The sequence below is a fragment of the Oenanthe melanoleuca genome, chromosome 12 (assembly GCF_029582105.1).
Source record: "Oenanthe melanoleuca isolate GR-GAL-2019-014 chromosome 12, OMel1.0, whole genome shotgun sequence".
Classification (NCBI taxonomy): Eukaryota; Metazoa; Chordata; class Aves; order Passeriformes; family Muscicapidae; genus Oenanthe; species Oenanthe melanoleuca.
The window spans coordinates 20,070,378-20,087,674 of NC_079346.1; the positions used below are offsets into that span (position 1 = coordinate 20,070,378).

Consider the following 17,297-nt stretch of genomic DNA (forward strand, 5'->3'; position numbering starts at 1 on the left):
CACACTCACGAAACACCCATGTGAGGGGCGCCAGCTCTGAGGAAAACATCACAGGAGAGTCAGGCAGAGAGCTGCTCCTTCCAGCAGCATCACTCTAGCAGGGGCTTGGGAGATGGGAAACATTCCCTAAGCGGTGAGACTGCCTCAAGCAGGGACTGACAGTCATCAGCCACAGCTGGTTATGAACTCAATTCAATTAAAAATTCACTTTAATTCAGATTAATTGTATTACTGCTAAAATTAATGTGTGTAAAAACTGTAAAGTTAAGGAAATGAATCATAATTAAGATTTAATGTAAGACTGTAAAAGTTCAGTAGAGCATTTTACCTCCCATTCCAGATCTCTTACTGAGGAATTAAATAGCCATTATAGCATACAGAACAGGAAAAAATCCACTGTGCCATATTTGCACTAACAGCTGCCAAAAAGCTGGAAAGCTACAAAAAATGGTAATGGCAACAAACTGCCAGACCATTTCCATAACTGCATATGCACATACACTATATGAATTGCTACAGACCTGGCAAAAATTGCATTACACAAGATTTCAAGCCCAGCCCAAATGGAGCTTTGAAAATTCCACTCACGATCAGTGGAAACTCTTCCCTAGGGCACCCTTGCAGTTTAACCCAGAAAGGAACTCAGGATAAAATTATGCCAAAGCCCATCAAAAATATTTTATTTCATGAAACATACAAAGGTGAAATCAATATTGGACATGGGCAACAGATGACAAAGTCCCAGAGAACACTGTGAAAGTGTTCAAGTCCAATGGATCTTGTCACCAAAGCAAGATCCTTGTGATATTATCTTTAATCCACCTGAACATTTATTTTTAAAGTCATTGCCAACTTCTCTGCCAGTGCAGCAGGTCTCCTGCTGGCATATTCCACCTCGCCAAAGGGCTGGTTTTCCTTAACCAAACATACAGATTCAGAGCACTTCTGAAAATGCAGCACGTTTCCCAACAGCTCTCGAACAAAAAAGTACCAGGGAAACCTTGACTTATGGAATAGGCCCAGGACTCTGACTGGAGGTGCCACCAAGTTGCTGGTATTGGACAGCTATGTCCCAGCCCTGTGCAACTGCACAGAGGATGGAATCCTACCTGCAGTGGTTTGGGTTGGAAGGAGCCTTAAAGCCCATACAAGTGCCACCCCTGCCATGGGCAGGGACACTTTCCACTGTCCAAGGCTGCTCCAAGCCCCAATGTCCAATCTGGCCTTGGACATTCCAGGGATGGGGTATGGATGCAAACATGCTTAGCACCTAATCCAAATGCTTGGCTTTGCCTGCCTGCTGGGTCCACTGATGTCCCTTCCAGAGGGGAAGAAACACGAGCCAGCTGGCATTGCCAACATCATCTCCTTCAAATAATAGAATCAAAGGATGTTTTACGTTGGAAGAGACCTTAAAAGCCCATCTTCTTCCAACCCCCTGCCATGGCCAGGGACACCTTTCACTAGACCAGGCTGCTCCATGCTACATCCAACCTGGCCTTCCTCAAGCACTACTCTTCCTGAGGCTCCAGTCACGGCTGCTCTGGATCCCAGCTCCACAGAACATCCTGCTGTCTGTCCTGCCCACCGCTGTCCCAGCCCCAGCCACCCTGGAAAAGGACAGGAATGCACACAGCCCCAGCCCTCCACTCACACACATTCCACCTGCTGGGCTCACAGGAATACAAGCTGGAATAGCCTCCTGCCCCACCAGACCTGCCTGTAGCTCAGCCATGGGGACAGGTGAGAGGCACCCCAGGTGAGAGGCTCCCCTGGCAGCCAAGCTGTGCTCTCAGGCCTGGAACCCTCAGGGCTGACCTGGGATTGCATGAAGTGCCTGAACTGTGCCCGTCTCCTGGGACTCAGGGATGGGGGAGGCCAAACGTCCCCCAGCACTCGCCCAGAGCCTGAGAGAGCACGTGGGCTGAGAACAGAAAGCAGTTAGTCATGCTGAGCTATTCAAGCATTAGGAAACTTCACGATTCAAAGGATTTACATATTCCCTTGGTTTCATTCACAACATCCATGCACCCAAACATTTTTAATACACTGGTTTTTAATTGCCATCTCCCAGACTTTCTGCATCCTACTGAATTCCATGGAATATTAATGGAACAACTTCTGGGAATTACGCATGCAGAGGAAGAAATTACTGTGGCCACTATGACACTGAATGGGAACATTTGGGAGCTGAGAAATTCCCTCAGGTTCTCAGAAAAAATCCCTAAATGCAAAATAGTCCCATGACTTCACCAGTTGTTAAAAGCTTATACAATAATAAATTCTGTAAACATCAGTCACCCGAGTGTTTGGACTTTCAGGGAGCTCAAACAAAAAACCTGAGATATTTTTTAAAATACTGTTTGTTCATAAAATTAGGAGGAGTGTATTGGAGTGGTTTTGTGCCTTTGACCTGACCCACTTGGATATCAATGAGCAGTGCAGAACTCCAAGAGAAGATCTGATCCTACTGCAAACCCACAGTTATTTAACCAAACACTTTCTCAAGAACATTATCAGCCCTTTTAAGGTTATATGTAAGTGGCCTATAGTACCTGTTCAGTACAACATATCTTTATTGTACAAGCAAAATCTGTTTGCCTAAAAAGCAGCATCTACAATTGGGTAAAAAAAGTCTTAATTTTTTCATTAAGTAGCTTGATATCATTTGGTGGAATTGCCAATTACTTCAGAAGTCAGACAAATAGGGTACAAATAGAAGGTGCACAGTTATTTGAGACAAAACTCCTGGATCCTAGCAATCCATTTCCAAGTATCATCTGAATATCTGATATTGCTTTTTACTTATTTACACTTTGATGAACTGCTAATTGACTTCATCTCTGAGGTCACATAAGGTCATAAGAAAATAAACTGAGTCAAGTGCTTCAGCCAGATCAGCTTACATAAAAAGTTGATGGGACTCTCCCTTTGAGTAACCAGATCTTCCTGCTGCTTATGAGTTCGTAAAAAAAAATTACTCACTTAAACTAATTAAAGTGACTGCATGGGAAAAAGCCCACCTAGGAGACAGATTTGGAAAGAACTAGCTGGAGCACTGTTGTCTCAGCATTTCCACATGCAAAGAGCGGGGATAAAAATTAAAGAAAATAGAGTGGATATAAACAGTACTGTATATCGAGTTAATACAGCCCTTGTATGGAAGTTATACCCTCCAGTGACCTTCTAGAATTGTATCAGCTTGCTACATGCATGTCTTCAGAGTCCAAACATGTGTGAAAGAGACCATTCGTCTACAGAAGGGTGGATTTCGTTTTGTTGCCGCTGGAACCGGGACAGCAGACATGTATATTTGCCACATTGCAAATAAAATTACTTCAACAGAAATCACATAAAGTACAAAAGCTTTGATAAGTCCAGGGTAAAATTTACCATCAGGCTATATATAATAAATGATGAGATCTTCCACACATGCTTTTGGTGCCCAGGCATGAGCCAAAAGCAGTGCAAAAAAAGCTTTCACATGAAAAATTAATATAAATAAGGTGTGTTCATGATGATTACTTAAAAGAAAAAGAAAGAAAACATGGTTCAGAAAAAGGGGCATCCTGCCAAACATATTAGAGATATAAACCATGAAATTGGAAAAAGGGGTAAAAGAAAGATGGACTGTGATAAAATACAAAAGAACAAATACAAACAGATGGACAAAGACACAGGTCCACTGAGGAATCTGGTACGAGGTTTGCTACTAGATTTATAGGTCACTCTCTCAGACGTTTGGTGGAAAACCGTCCAGCCTGTAAATGAATATAAAGGGAAGAAAACAAAGACACTTATAAAGTACAAGTAGCTGTGATCAGATGTCCTAAACCATCAGTCAAATCAGCTTTGTTAGTTAAACCTCCACATCTTCCCCTTAACTTTGCCAAAGAGGAGCAAGTTCACTGACCATACACAAAGGATGCAGTAACAGCAGAAGAGGACAGATAGATATTTTGTCGATTAGTTTGGCAGGATGTGCAATGAGAGGAAGGTATTTTAATCATCATTGGAACTTCCCATATGCATGGCAACAGTATCAGTCAAAGCCTACAACAGGGGGCAATACACAGAGGTCTCAGGAGCACAGCCAGTCTAGAGTCCTGTGGCTGGGACTCCAAAATTATGCACTAAGTGAACTCCTCATAGAAAGGAAACAACTTAGTCCCCTGAATTTGGTTTTCTTTTAATTTCATTTTTATTTTCTCTCATGCCTAAGACCATTTGGTAGTTTACAATGAGGAACTTGGGGTCTATCAGAATCAAACGGTTTTAAAAAAATGAAACAAAGCAAACACTCTCCTAGCCTTCTGTATCTTTTTATTTTCTGTTCATTTTTTCTCAGGAATCTGTAAGGCAGACTCCAGAGAAGGTATTAGGATAAAGCGACTGGTGGCAAAACGGAAAGGTTTTTCTTTCGTAAGAATTAGGGATGTCTTGGGCATGCCCTCTCAAGTGTTGGTAGCTTTCGCTTAAATTTTGCTGACAATACAGCAATGCTCTTTTTAAAGATAAGCCAGTAATTTGGATTGCCAAAGGCTGACGTTCCTCTATCACTCCTAAAAAGCTCAAGCCTACGGGAAGGGAACTAATTTCAGCATGTGCTGGGAGAGACACAAAACAGGTGGCAGGAATAATCACCTTGGCCAGAGCTTGCATTGGCGTCAGCTGCATCGGGGCCCAGGCCAGAGCAGATGTCAGAGGACAGAGAGGCTTTGACAGAGCAGGGCTGCTGAGTCTGCACAGCCTGCCCACAGCAGGGGCTGCGCCGGGAGGCATCGCGGCTGCTTCAGGGGAGCCCAGCTGTGAGTTAGTGCTCTCTTTGTGGGGCGAGTCTTTAGAGTCTGAAAGGTTACCTGAAAGAACAAACAAACACAACACATGCAGTGGCAACAGCTAGGAAAACTCTGAATAATCTCTGCCTAAAAATAATCCATTTCTTGACCCCAAGAGGAACAGCTGTTCACCATTCTGATGTACTGGATGGAGCAAAGACTTTGGGGACAGCCTGCACCAGAAAATAATCTACACCTCCTATTGCTGATCCTGTTTCTCCAGGCTGGATTTTCACAGTTTCTCCTCAGTGTTTTCAGAAGCCTCAGAAGGAGCACTGCTAGAATAAAGAGAGCTGTTGGGGTGCTGAGGAGAAGGATGAATGCACAGAATGACGAAGCAAGACACAGAGGTTTGGTCTCCCACACCAAAGGTGAAATTAAGCAAGTGGGGAAGAATAAAAAGTTGCAGCAAAGACACAAGGAACATTTTATTTATAGCTATTTGAGTATAATTGTCATTGCCACTGTTAGATGTTTTTGCTGATAAATTCATGTAACACATTATTGCAAAGATATTTTGGGTTTTAAGCCTCTTTTACCTGAGATACTTGTGTAGACAAAAGTACAGATAGAGACATCTATCTAGATATCTACAGATAAGTTCAATATATAAATATCTAGATAGATGTAGAAGTACAGACAGTATCAAACACTGCTCCAGTCCCTGTGGGCAAAAACACTCAAGTCTCAAGATGGGCCACACAGAACTTATTGCCGCAATGTATTTGTTTTTCCCAACTCAGCTGAAATCCTTAGCTAAAAGCAAAATCCTCCTCAACACCCTGTCTCTAAAGATTGATGCAACAAAATTCAAAGGGACCTTACGATGCAGTAATATTCAAAACAATTGTCACCAAGTTTGAAATAAAGAGTGAATGGTGGAAATGCTGCTGCTCCCCTAAATAACAGCACAAACTAAGCTGAAGAAAAAATATGCATATTCTATTCTACATTTTGCTGAAGAAATAGAGTCATCGATATTTCCCAGGTATTATTATATTTTTGTAGCTTTCCAAGACATAAAAACTCAAGACTGAAGTGCTATGTGAAAATCTCACACTATTTCAGATGGTCAAAGCATCCACCGTGGTTTTGTAACTGCTTTTACCTCCCATCCTTCAGGGAAGCAAACGCAATCCCATATATGACATCTTGGAGTAAAAAGTAAACAACAAGATACAGCACCTAATCAACAGTGCATAACAGCACCTAAGAAGTGAATACAAACATCATTAAATTGCATTTGGAGAATGGAGCAGATGTAACCAGGCTGTTTTTCAAATTAGAGTGGAATGTTACTTCTCTGCCAAGCACTGTAGCCAGTGCAGAGCAGGCAGGTATGGCTCACCACCGGGAGCTGGGACAAGCCTGTCCAAAAGCATGCCAGCTCAAAACCAATGAAAGTTCCATCCTTTCCAGCAGTCCCAGCCATTACACAGCAGAGCCACAACTGACACAAGCAATAGGCAAAGGGAAGCGCCCAGTGTACCTACTTGTGCTTGATGTTCCACTCCTGAGCTGCTGGACCAGAGGGTTTAAGAGTTTTCCAGCTTTCAATTTGTTTTTGCTGGTTCTTCGTCGCCGGCCGCTCGGTGGGGCAGAATGAAGGAAGCCCAGGTTGGGAGGAAGGGGTTTCCCCAGCCGAATATACAGTGCCTCTATCTCATTCTTCTGCTGTGTCTGCAGCTCAGCAATCTCTTTCATATGCCTAAAAAAATAAAAGGACTGCTAGCAATGTATTTCATAAAGCACCACATCCTGACAGTGCAATTAATTGTAAGGGAAGAAACAAAACAGTTGCTGGTTATAAAACAATCAGCTGCTCAACCCCAAGCACGCAAAGCTACAACAATCTATCTGTGGTGATTCCCTACCCCTGGGAAGTGTCCAAGGCCAGGCTAGACGGTGCCCCTGTCCATGGCAGGGAGTGGAACGAGATGATCTTTAAGGTCCTTTCCAACCCAAAACATTCTGGGATTCTATGAGTTATTCTTCTAACTGGAACTGGCAGACAAGGCAACGCACAGCAGGATGCATGGTGGGGGAAGGTCCTGGCAATGCCTAATTTGCCCAGAACTGTTTCCTCCTTACAGCTCTACTCATTCTAAGCTGAGCTGCTGCCAAAGTATGCTAACACAAGCTTCCCTCACACCACTTGCAACCCAACATACTTTTCTCTCAGGTTCTGCAATTCTTTCTTCATATCAGCATCTTCAAACTCTGAGTCATTGTCACTGCTCATGTAGGACGACTGCGAGTGGAAGGACGTGATGTTGATAGTAGGAATCTTTGCACCTTGCCCGTTGGGTGACTCTGGGCCGGGGGAGCCCCCTTTGCCAGACCTCTGCAGAAAAGCAGCAGCTTTTTTAATTAAGTCCGTGGCTGTGCTGCTGCTGGGTGGGGAGAGCTGTGCAGCCGCAGCTGCTGGCTGCCGCAGGCAGGGCTCGTCGGCTGAGTCGCTCGAGGCCTGGTCGCACAGCACGTCCACGGAAGAGGCTGTCTGGACCCGGCGGACTGCAGCCTTCATGTCCGGGCTGGAGGGCAGCTCGTCCAGGTACACGTCCGGGGGCGCCGAGAACCTCAGGCAGTGCGGCGCCGCTAGAGTTAATTCATCCTGCATGCTGACCACTGAAAACCTGCCAATGGTTTTGGCTGGCGTGCCGCTCTCCTGAGCCTCAACCTGTTTTCCACAGGAACCAGAGCCCGGAGAGCCATCCTTGTGGAAGTTACTCATCGCCCCATCTGCTGCTGCTCGCCGCGTCACACTCTCGACGTGTGCGGGCGAAGCCGTCCTCTCTGCCTCCTCACTCCTCTGGAAAGACTCCATCTGTGGAACTGTGCCTGATGATGGAGGTGCAACCTGGAGAAAATAAGAGAGCTTAACGAAAGGAACTGGAACAATCAAGCAGAAAACTGCTCCTAGTTCTGGTTACCTGAAGGAGGCCTTTTACTGGAGCAGCAGGAGCTGAAGCGATGTTTGTGACTGGACCTGTTTTAAAGTCGGGAAAAAAATATTTATATCTGGAATGCTTTAATATAATAAAAGCTTATATATTTTTATTGTGATAAAACTGAAGTGCACCACTGAGGAATAATTTAAAATGACAATCTTTGCAATACAGGATTGAAAATGCAGGAGGCAATGGCAATATAAAATATCTGCAGGTAGAGCAGATCTAGTGAGTTGGGGAATTCAAATAATAATAAGTGTGTGAAATTTCATTAGTCAGGTAAAAATTTTTAAGGAGAAAAACAGAAGAACGAAACCTCCATGGTACATTGGGCCTGAACTATCTTTGTTTTGGTGTCTCAGAAACACCTGAGGGCTGCTGAGCGTGGATGGGCTACTGCCCCACTCCTGCCACTGACAACCACTGACACTGAGTAGGGATGTCCAGAGGAGCATTACCTGCTGTTCCACCTGCTGACACACCTCTTGCCTCTGAGGGATGAGCACTCACACCAGTGACTTCCAGCTTGTCCAACTTTCAGTAAAAGGAAAAAGGAAACACAATTTTAGTCTCACTCACAAAGCAGAATGTGTTCTCCTTCCCCCATTTCCCCTTGCTGCCCTAGCACTACCAGGGAATACTGAACTATTTCACAGTGCCTGTGGAGGTGGCCTGCAAGTCTTGCCTCCAACTCCTACATTTTTTTTCTCCTTCCTCGGAAAGAAAAAAGCAGTGGTGGCATCACAGTTGGAACTGCAGCCCAAGCTACTGAAACCCAGTATATTATATATACACACATGCTTGGGGCTCTATTCTTTTTTGGGGGCTTTGCTTTTCCAGCCAGACTGTACATTCCTCATCAGTATGTCTGTCTTCAGAAGCTCTATGTATGTTGCCTTATTGGCACAGATTTAATAGGACAAATTCCAATTACTGGAGATGTAACATCTTCCACAGAGAGAGAATTTTGTCTGCTGTAGAAAGCCATTTATCATTAGAAAACAACATGCTTTAAAGAGTCTCTCGAGTACTGCTCTTTCCTGTATTGTACAGCACCTCTTGAGCAGTTTTATAGAGCCCCTCCAGCTGATGCTACACAGAACATGCTCAAGCCTTGCTAGGGGGTATGGACTTATCTCCAGAAATGCTACTTCTGAGTAAGATACAGAACGATAGAATGGTTTGGGTTGAAAAGGACTTCAAAGCTCATCCCATTCCACTCCCTGCCATGTGCAGGGACACTTGCCATTAATCCCAGGGCCAAGCCCCATCCAACCTGGCCTTGGACACTGCCAGGAATAGGGCAGCCACAGCTTCTCTGGGCAACCTGTGCCAGGGCCTGGAACAGACAATGATCTAGCACAATGTGCTGCAAATCTGATGATATTATAAACTTGGGATTTTATCTGAAAAGACCTAACATGGGGGCTCAACTGAGACAGCCCACTACCTCTTTCCTTAGAAGTTTCCACAGCAGTCTTGCTCTACCAAGCTCAGGAGAGGACAAAAGAAACTATTACAGGAAATATAAGAAACTCTTGCCAATGGAATGTCTGCCTTTGGCTGCAGCATGTGGACAAGGCAAAAGGCACGTGAAGTGTTTGCTTTAACCAGGCTGACTTGGAAGGCAGTAATTGCAACCACTGCCATTCATTTAAACTTAAAACTGAAGCAAAATCTCCTTCATTAGAACCAGAATGACAATACCACATATGTGTTTTGCATTCTTAAACTACAAAGAAATTGACACATTTCTGCCTTCTTTGAAAAGGACACAAGAGGAGATGAATTAATGTATTATAGCACTTCTAAATACATAGGGAAAGTCTGGCTTTCACTAACAAGCATTTCTGAAAAATGAATCAGGATGCATCCGACAAGAAAAATTTAAGCAAGCTTTCACACTGGAAAGCAGTCAGCAGGCAAAGGTAACAAACCCTGGAGCAGAGATAGGAAATGTTCAGGGAAGCAAAGGATCTCTAAGTGTCCTACTGCAGGAGAGTAGGTCCTGAGCTGTGCCCTGGGGCCAACCCTACAGGCTGGCTTTGAAGGGATGAAGGGCAGAGCTGCTGGGGGATTGACCAGTGGTGGGCAGGGCAAGGCCTCTGGGGGCACGAGGGGCACCAGTGGCTCAGCTTTCACCTCCTGGCCGGTGTCTGGGACGCTGCAGCCTGGCTCTCTCCTGTCCTGCGCCATGGCAGGAGTCTGCTCTTCAGGAAAAGATGATAAGGTAAATTCACTGTCACCCTGTTCGGGTGGCACAGAAGTGTCCGGCGTCCCTGCCGATGCCGAAGAAGTTGGAACATATTCCTGGTACAGCAAATTGCGCAGCTTCTCATCAAGGCTTTTAATCGTGTTGTCCACAAAGTCCACCCTGGGAGGTCCCTCGCCATCGGACTCGGTGGTGCCTGGGGGGTTCTGCTGCTGGAGCAGTCCGACTCCCGCCCCGGCCATCCCCAGCTGCTGGGACGCAGCCAGCGGCACCTGCGTGGGGCTCTGGAGCCGGGACCCCACCAAGGCCAGGGCGTCGGGGCCAGCAGCCACAGGGAAGGGCTGGCTGCCCAAGGGCCCCGCGCCGGGCTGGCCGCCCTCCGGCGGGCACGGCCCCTGCGGCACCGCCTGCCGCTCCAGCCCCACGGCGTCCGGCCCCACGCTGCAGGAGGCCTTCTCCACGTCAGGCACGCGTGCCGGCTGGTCTGGCTGCAGGTGCGGGGCCGGGGTGTCGGGGGGGACCAGGGGGCCAGGCTGGGGGTACTCCGGCTGGCCCCTGACAGCTGCCCCGGCCTCCGTGACACTCGGGGCAGACACTGGCGGCGCTGGGGCTGGGAACTCTGGCTGGCTTGCTATGCTGGTGGGAGCTGCTGCAGCAGGAGCTGGTGCCAAGGATGAGGTGGCTCCAAGGGGGCTGTCACTGACCCCTGTGTGTAGGGGAAGCTGCTGGCCAGCCCTGACCCCAGCTGCCTCGGTCACCGCAGTGCTCACCAGCTGGTCATCCGACTGCTCTGGGTCTAGAGAGAACAGGTTAAACAAAAGGTGAACCTTTAAAGGAAAGGAAATCACTGCCAAGCCCCGCAGTGAGCTGCAGGGACAACCCACCAGTGATTCTCACTAGCAAATAGCTATTATGCACATCAAACAAGAATTTTCAGATTATGCAAAAAATATTTCACTGAAAAGACACTATAGTGATGAGAATGTCAACTACCCCATAGCATAAGGTATATTTAAAATACTGACACTTGACTGAAACTCAGATAAAGATTCCCAATTTGGTTCAACACCTCAGGAACACACATGTAAATGCACAGCTTAACAAAATTAATCACTTTCTTCCTCTGACTAAATCAAGTGAAACCATCACAGCTTAGTGAGGTGAGGACAGAAGGGAGACAACACAGCAGCTCTGGAAATTACATTCTCTACAAAGTAAAGAAGATACCTGGCCCTTCTGTCTGCTGGGCAGTGGGAGGCACCGGGGGAGAAAACTCAGGGGCATCTGTAGTAGGGTTTTCCACCACTGGACATATAATAAACCACCTTTTTCCAGTATGCAAAACTAGGGATAAAAGGAAAATAACAAACATATAAATTTCTATTGTCTCCAGATCATGACTTTGTCTTAATTTCACAGGATGATTTGGGCTGGAAGAGACCTTAAAGGCCATCTAGTTCCAACTCCCTGCTACGAGCAGGGACATCTTCCACTAGAAATTCAAAGGCACTCTTACCATTTTGCTGATACACAGGTGTCTTCATTTGAGACTGACGCTTCTCCTGTTAAAGAAGCAACAAAAGAAATAGCTGGATCAGTGCAAGAGGAGCACAATCCCACTCATACTGTAAGGTTTAGCACAGCAAAAGCATTATTTTTCTAGTTAAGAAACCTTTTTAGCTTTTTTTTTTTTTAACACAAGATGCAAAAGTAATTCAAGTATCTGACTGTTAAGAAGAAGGAATCAAACTAGCAATCTTTATTTAGCATTTCTTACCTCGCTCATTTCTGACTTATCAGCATCTTGTTGAGGACTTGCTCCCTGGTCAGAACTTCGCTCTCCTTCAGTATCCTCACTGAGCATATCTTCTGCTTTATCAATGATATCCTTCATTTGCTCAATAAAAGTCTCTTTTTCACTTGGCAAGATGAATTCATTCTCCACCTAGAAGGCCACATCAAAATAAAGGGGATAACAGAATTTTTTTTATTAATGCCTCATTCCACAGCTGCCAGACAGCTCAGGCAACAAGCACACACAAGGAGCTGCCTGAAGCAACTGGGAGCACTGAGAGCCTATGGACAGCCACATCTCACCATGTAAGTAGCAATTTCCTCCGGCGCGTCACCATCCAAGTCAAACTTGAACGTCACCATTTTGTGGTTATGAGTTTCCAGCTGGCACTCCACCATCTTATCCCCTGTGTTACACACCTGCATGCAGAGATTAACAACCCTTATTCCTGGCAAAGCCAAAGGGACTCTAAGAGTTACCCACCAACAGGTTGTACTTGCATTTAATATGGTCAGTTTGGGTCTGTTGGACTTCTCCAGGCGCGAGCGAGCACGCGTGGATTTCTTATGCTTCTTCGAAGACTTTCCTTCTTGCTTTCCACTTCCTGTTGCTCCTTCCAAGCTGTCACTCATCTCTTTACCAGAAGCAACATCTGGACTCATGTAGCTTCACAAGGTAAAGGAAGAACAACCCCAAAATAAAGCCAGAGTCACACAAAATGGAGTCACGCATCACATGTAAGCTACGTAACAAAGGCTGCCAAAAAGGCACATTAGCACTTTCTTTGGCTGGCTCAAACTGAGTCAACTGGAAGATATCCAGTGAGTGAAGGGTACTACTCCACACCAGGCACATACTCTGGTTACAACACCCAGCAAATTATCTATTAATGTTTCTGGCAGTAAATATATCCCTACGTCCCCTAATCGCTTCAGGGGTCCTGACAGTCCCTCTCCAAACTGCACAAGTTCCTACTTTTCTAAGGCGAAGTTTTCTCAGCTCCTGCCTTTCTGCCCCCCAAGCAGAAGGGCAAACAGGCTAGGTTTGCTGCAGAAGGAGGGAAAGGCAGGCTCCATACAGCTGTACATATACTAAGGCTAGGATGGTGCACCCAAACTAAGGAATTAAAAGAGCTGCAGGTGCCAGAATGTCAGCTTCTCCCTAGACATGCTCCCAGTCCATCTCCTTCTGGTCAGGTCAGAAAAAACAGCCTCCAAAAAGCAAGCATTTCTTACATCAAAGAGGTGATAACAATACCTTTCGCAGCCTTGGGACAGAGCTTGAAGTTTGTCCTGCATTGCCTGCTCCTAAAATCAAAGAAAAAGTCATTTAAGCAAACACATTATATTAGCAGATGAAAATACCTTTAGGAAAGGGTTTGCTGTTGGACCAGTAACCCTAAAACCATTCTGTTCAACCAGTTCTTGGAATCTGGAGATAAAATACATGTCTTATTTTACCCTTCCAACATCACTTCTGTCCAAGGTACCAACCACTTCTTCAGACAGAGCCACTAACCCACCAGTTCCTTTCCTCTCTCCACAGCAGACGAGATGGTGAAAGGAATAAAACAGCTCTCACCACCTTGGCAAAACCCGACCGAGGGACAATTCCACACCAGCACCCACTGTCTTTTATTTTCTTAATGTATCTGCTAATTTGCTTCATTGCTTTATATAGTTTCCTGAAAGACACTCAGTATTTTCACTATTTGGCTTAGTGGGAAAATTTTCGAGGAGCTTACAAACAGAATACAAAAACTCATCGTTTAAGAACACCACCCTCGCATCATATCCTCTACACAAATTTCCTCTAAAAGCTTCCCTCTTCACTGGCTGCAGCTCTGGGACAGACATCACAACAAGATTTTCACATCGGGTAGACCCAATCTCACAGAATTTGTGACAATGCTGCAGGCCCTGCTGTAATAAACTTACCATGTATGCACACAGACAGACACACCCGTGCATTTATTTAACAGTATATACACTCACAACAGAAATACCCGTAAATATATATAATTTTATATATATTTATAAACACAGGTCTATAAAATCCTTCTAGAGACGCACAGCTAGAAGCAAGCCCCTCGAATGCCATCGCTACACTGAGCACTCAAGCAGTGGTGGGCTGGGGTTAAAAGCTCAGTGGGGAATTGGCCAGACCCACTGGTTCTGTGTCACTTAACCAGTTGGCCCCACTGGTTTTCTGCAGTTAACCAGCCAGCCCCGCTCCTTGGGTGTAACACCACACATAAGCCATGTCAAGCTTAAATGCAGTTTCAATGAAACTGCAACATCAATGAACAGCGAGAACACAAACATAATGTATTGACATTCTGGTAAAGAACTCAACCAAGTGCCTTAGAAAACCTCTTTCGCCTGACTGGTTCAGGTTGTTTTGGATGCAAGTGCCGCCATGTGCCTGGACACAACAGAAGAGATAAAAATGTCATGGCAGAGTAGCAACACAATGCAGTGTTTTGGTTATATAGACAGGTATGAAACTTCTTTTACACCCAAGGAAACTTTAGCGATGTATGTCAGAAAAGCAGCATGGAGAGGATGTGGATTGGTACTTGCTTCATCTCTGAGAGAATGAGAGAAGGGGGTTAACTTACAGATGGACATGAGAATGAAATTAGCAAACCAGTGGTTAAATGTTCCAAGGGATGTGGGATGTGAAGGAGAAATGTGTGCCTCAGTGGCCATGAGTTTCTCATGAGAACTTGTATGCCCCATATCACAGTGCACAAGAATGAGGTTTATTCATACAGGTTTGTTCATACTTCCACAATTTCTAATAGAATGGACTCTGCACTGAAGGCACCAGCACTGAACCTGCCATGAGCTGTGCATTCAGAAAGAGGACAGCTGGAGAAGGAATACCTTGAGCGACAGATATGCCTGACCCAGCCCAGCTTTTTTGGGAAGTCTACGGATGAAGCACTGCAGACAGGCTGAACCATTCCTGCTACACCTAACCAGCAGGATACAGACATCCACCAGGAAATGTCCTACGTCACAGTAGGAATGCTGGTACGGTAAGAATTAAACTGTCATTGATGGACAAGAAAAATGGGGAACTAGTATCCATTTTTAGTGGATCCATTTTTGCACAGCCCTTCCAGAACATCTTCTGGAGGCAGCATTGAGTTGTGCCTCCAGTGGCATTTCAGGCTTTACTGAAGTCAAGGCATGTGACAAGTCATGGAAACATGGGCAAAACCAAGAGACTAATTTTGAAAAGGTAAAATACATACTTTGGGAGGAAAGGTAATTTAGAACAGAGACTCGAGAGGAACAACTCTGAACGCAGAATCACAGAGGAACATTTCCATCCAGGAGCGCAGAACAAATCAGACTTATTTCCCGAAATCAGGTAGAAATGCTAAAGCTTTTGTTTTGCTTTGTTAATAGGGAGCTAAAGAGAAGGAAATGTTCTGTCAAGACTGAAGATTAAACAGTTATGGGAGTGGAAAGAAAAGTCAAAACAAGACAGGAGGAGCTGACAATCCTATAAGGAAATTAATAAGCATCCTGCTTCTATGACCACAGAGAATTGGAAACATCTGGGTATTTGAAGAAACAAAAATCCTAGTGCTGCAGTAGGCATGAGGCAATACAGGAGGATACAATGCTAAATGAAATGGGAATAGGGCTCAAGCTGGCAAGCATGAAGGGCTTTTACAGTACAAAGACTCAGATTGTGGAGCAGTTTCTTAAAGCAAATAATGGTTGATTGAACAACTGCTTGAGACATTTAAAACAAGACTGAATAAAACATGGGTGCAACTCTACAGAACATCTTCTAACTCACAGTGAGAATTTCTTCATTTCTATCTCCGTGCTTGTGCTCAGCTATGGACAAGGAGGTGCTTAGCCCTGCTGCCTCATGAATTCAGTGAGATTTCCTGAGCTACAGCATGAGATTTTGTTTGGAATAGCCCATTATTTGCTGACCCAGAGCTGCTGGCATGGAGAAGCAGCGGCTGGCACACGGAGGGGATAAGCTCCCTTGAGCAACAAGCCCCGTTTCACACAGGAGTAACTAAGAAGACTAAGGTTGAGGCTGGTGAGTTACTTCAGAGGAAGGGCTCTACCTCTTGAGATGTCTCTGTGCCTGCTGTGACAGCCGAGCAGGGAGCTGGGAGCTGCTGGCCCAGCGGCTGGGAAAGATCAGGCTGGAGCTGCAGCAGAGCAGAGGGCTGGAGAGGCAGGCCAGGCTCTATGGGGATGGGCGGGGCAGCCGTGGCAAGGCTGCCATGGACCTGGGGAACGCCGTCAGGAGGGACGCAGGGCGGCACCAGCTCCGGCTGCAGCTGCAACGGCGGTGACATGACCATGGAGGGTTGCACCGGCAGCACGGGCACCTGGGCTCCAGCTTCCAGAGCAAACTGAGTGTGTCCAGGCATGGGCTGCAACACAACGACAGCTGTTAGTACACACCTCTGCGCCAAGGGCTCAGCACCTACATGACAAGGGAGCAAAGCCACCAGTGTTCATGAAGAAAGGACTCAAACTTTGCAGTGCAACTGGGTTTGGGTGCTCTCAGTAACAACTACTGAGATTAAACTTCTCTGAAATCACTAAATAAAAGCTAAGGATTCTCTCTGTACAATTATGACAACATGCATTGCTCAGGTACTAGTTTATTAGTAGAGACAATGCCAGATTTTGCTAAGAAATTAAAAGTAACAGAATTCCAGAATGGTTTGTGATGGATGGAACCTCAAACTCCTTTCATTCCACCCACTGCCATGGAAGGGACACCTTCTACTATCCCAGGTTGCTCCAAGCCCCATCCTACCTGACCTTGGACATTCCCAGGCATCCAGGGGCAGCCACAGCTTCTCTGGACACCCTGTGCCAGGGCCTCATCATCCTCACAGGGAACAATTCCTTCCTAATATCCCATCCATCCCTGCCCTCTGGCAGTGGGAAGCCATTCCCTGTGTCCTGTCCCTCCATCCTTTGTCCCCAGTCCTTCTCCCACTCTCCTGGAGCCCCCTCAGGCCCGGGTAGGGGCTCTGAGCTCTCCCTGGAGCCTTCTCCTCTCCAGGCAAGCAACTCCAGCTCTTCCAGCCTGGCTCCAGAGCAGAGAGGCTCCAGCCCTCAGAGCAGCTCCTCCTCTGAACTTGCTTTAATATCTTACGTGATGAATTCATTCTCCAAATACTTTGCTTTCAACAACCCCACACTGTCCATGCAGAGAAAAACACACTACTCATAACCTAACTTATGGTATTTTAAGAAATCTGCCATATATGTAGAACCAGGACGACCAGGTTACAAATTAATGAATTAATTAATTGTGTCACAAACGACACAATTAGCTCTTTCACTGAATGCACACCAGTGTCCTACTGCAGTTTACACACTGAAGTCCAACTTAACCCTTGATACGCCAAGCCCCGAGGCCCCAGTCCTGCCAACACTTCCATGCAGAGAGAAGGAGTTTCACTTATCTCAGTGGATTTCTCCAGTGCATTAAAATAACTT

The 17,297-nt window shown here is 45.8% G+C and overlaps 1 protein-coding gene across 1 annotated transcript in view; it reads right to left on the bottom strand.

The window, feature by feature from the left end:
- Positions 1-17,297, bottom strand: part of WNK2 (WNK lysine deficient protein kinase 2) — an 87,464-nt gene that overhangs the window by 10,822 nt on the left and 59,345 nt on the right. The window contains 15 exon segments of the mRNA XM_056501948.1: positions 3,663-3,761; positions 4,645-4,758; positions 4,761-4,859; positions 6,332-6,546; positions 7,010-7,698; positions 7,772-7,827; positions 8,248-8,323; positions 9,932-10,797; positions 11,229-11,345; positions 11,518-11,563; positions 11,779-11,946; positions 12,099-12,215; positions 12,297-12,462; positions 13,054-13,103; positions 15,899-16,213. Coding sequence (XP_056357923.1) covers positions 3,663-3,761; positions 4,645-4,758; positions 4,761-4,859; positions 6,332-6,546; positions 7,010-7,698; positions 7,772-7,827; positions 8,248-8,323; positions 9,932-10,797; positions 11,229-11,345; positions 11,518-11,563; positions 11,779-11,946; positions 12,099-12,215; positions 12,297-12,462; positions 13,054-13,103; positions 15,899-16,213 — 3,193 coding nt within the window.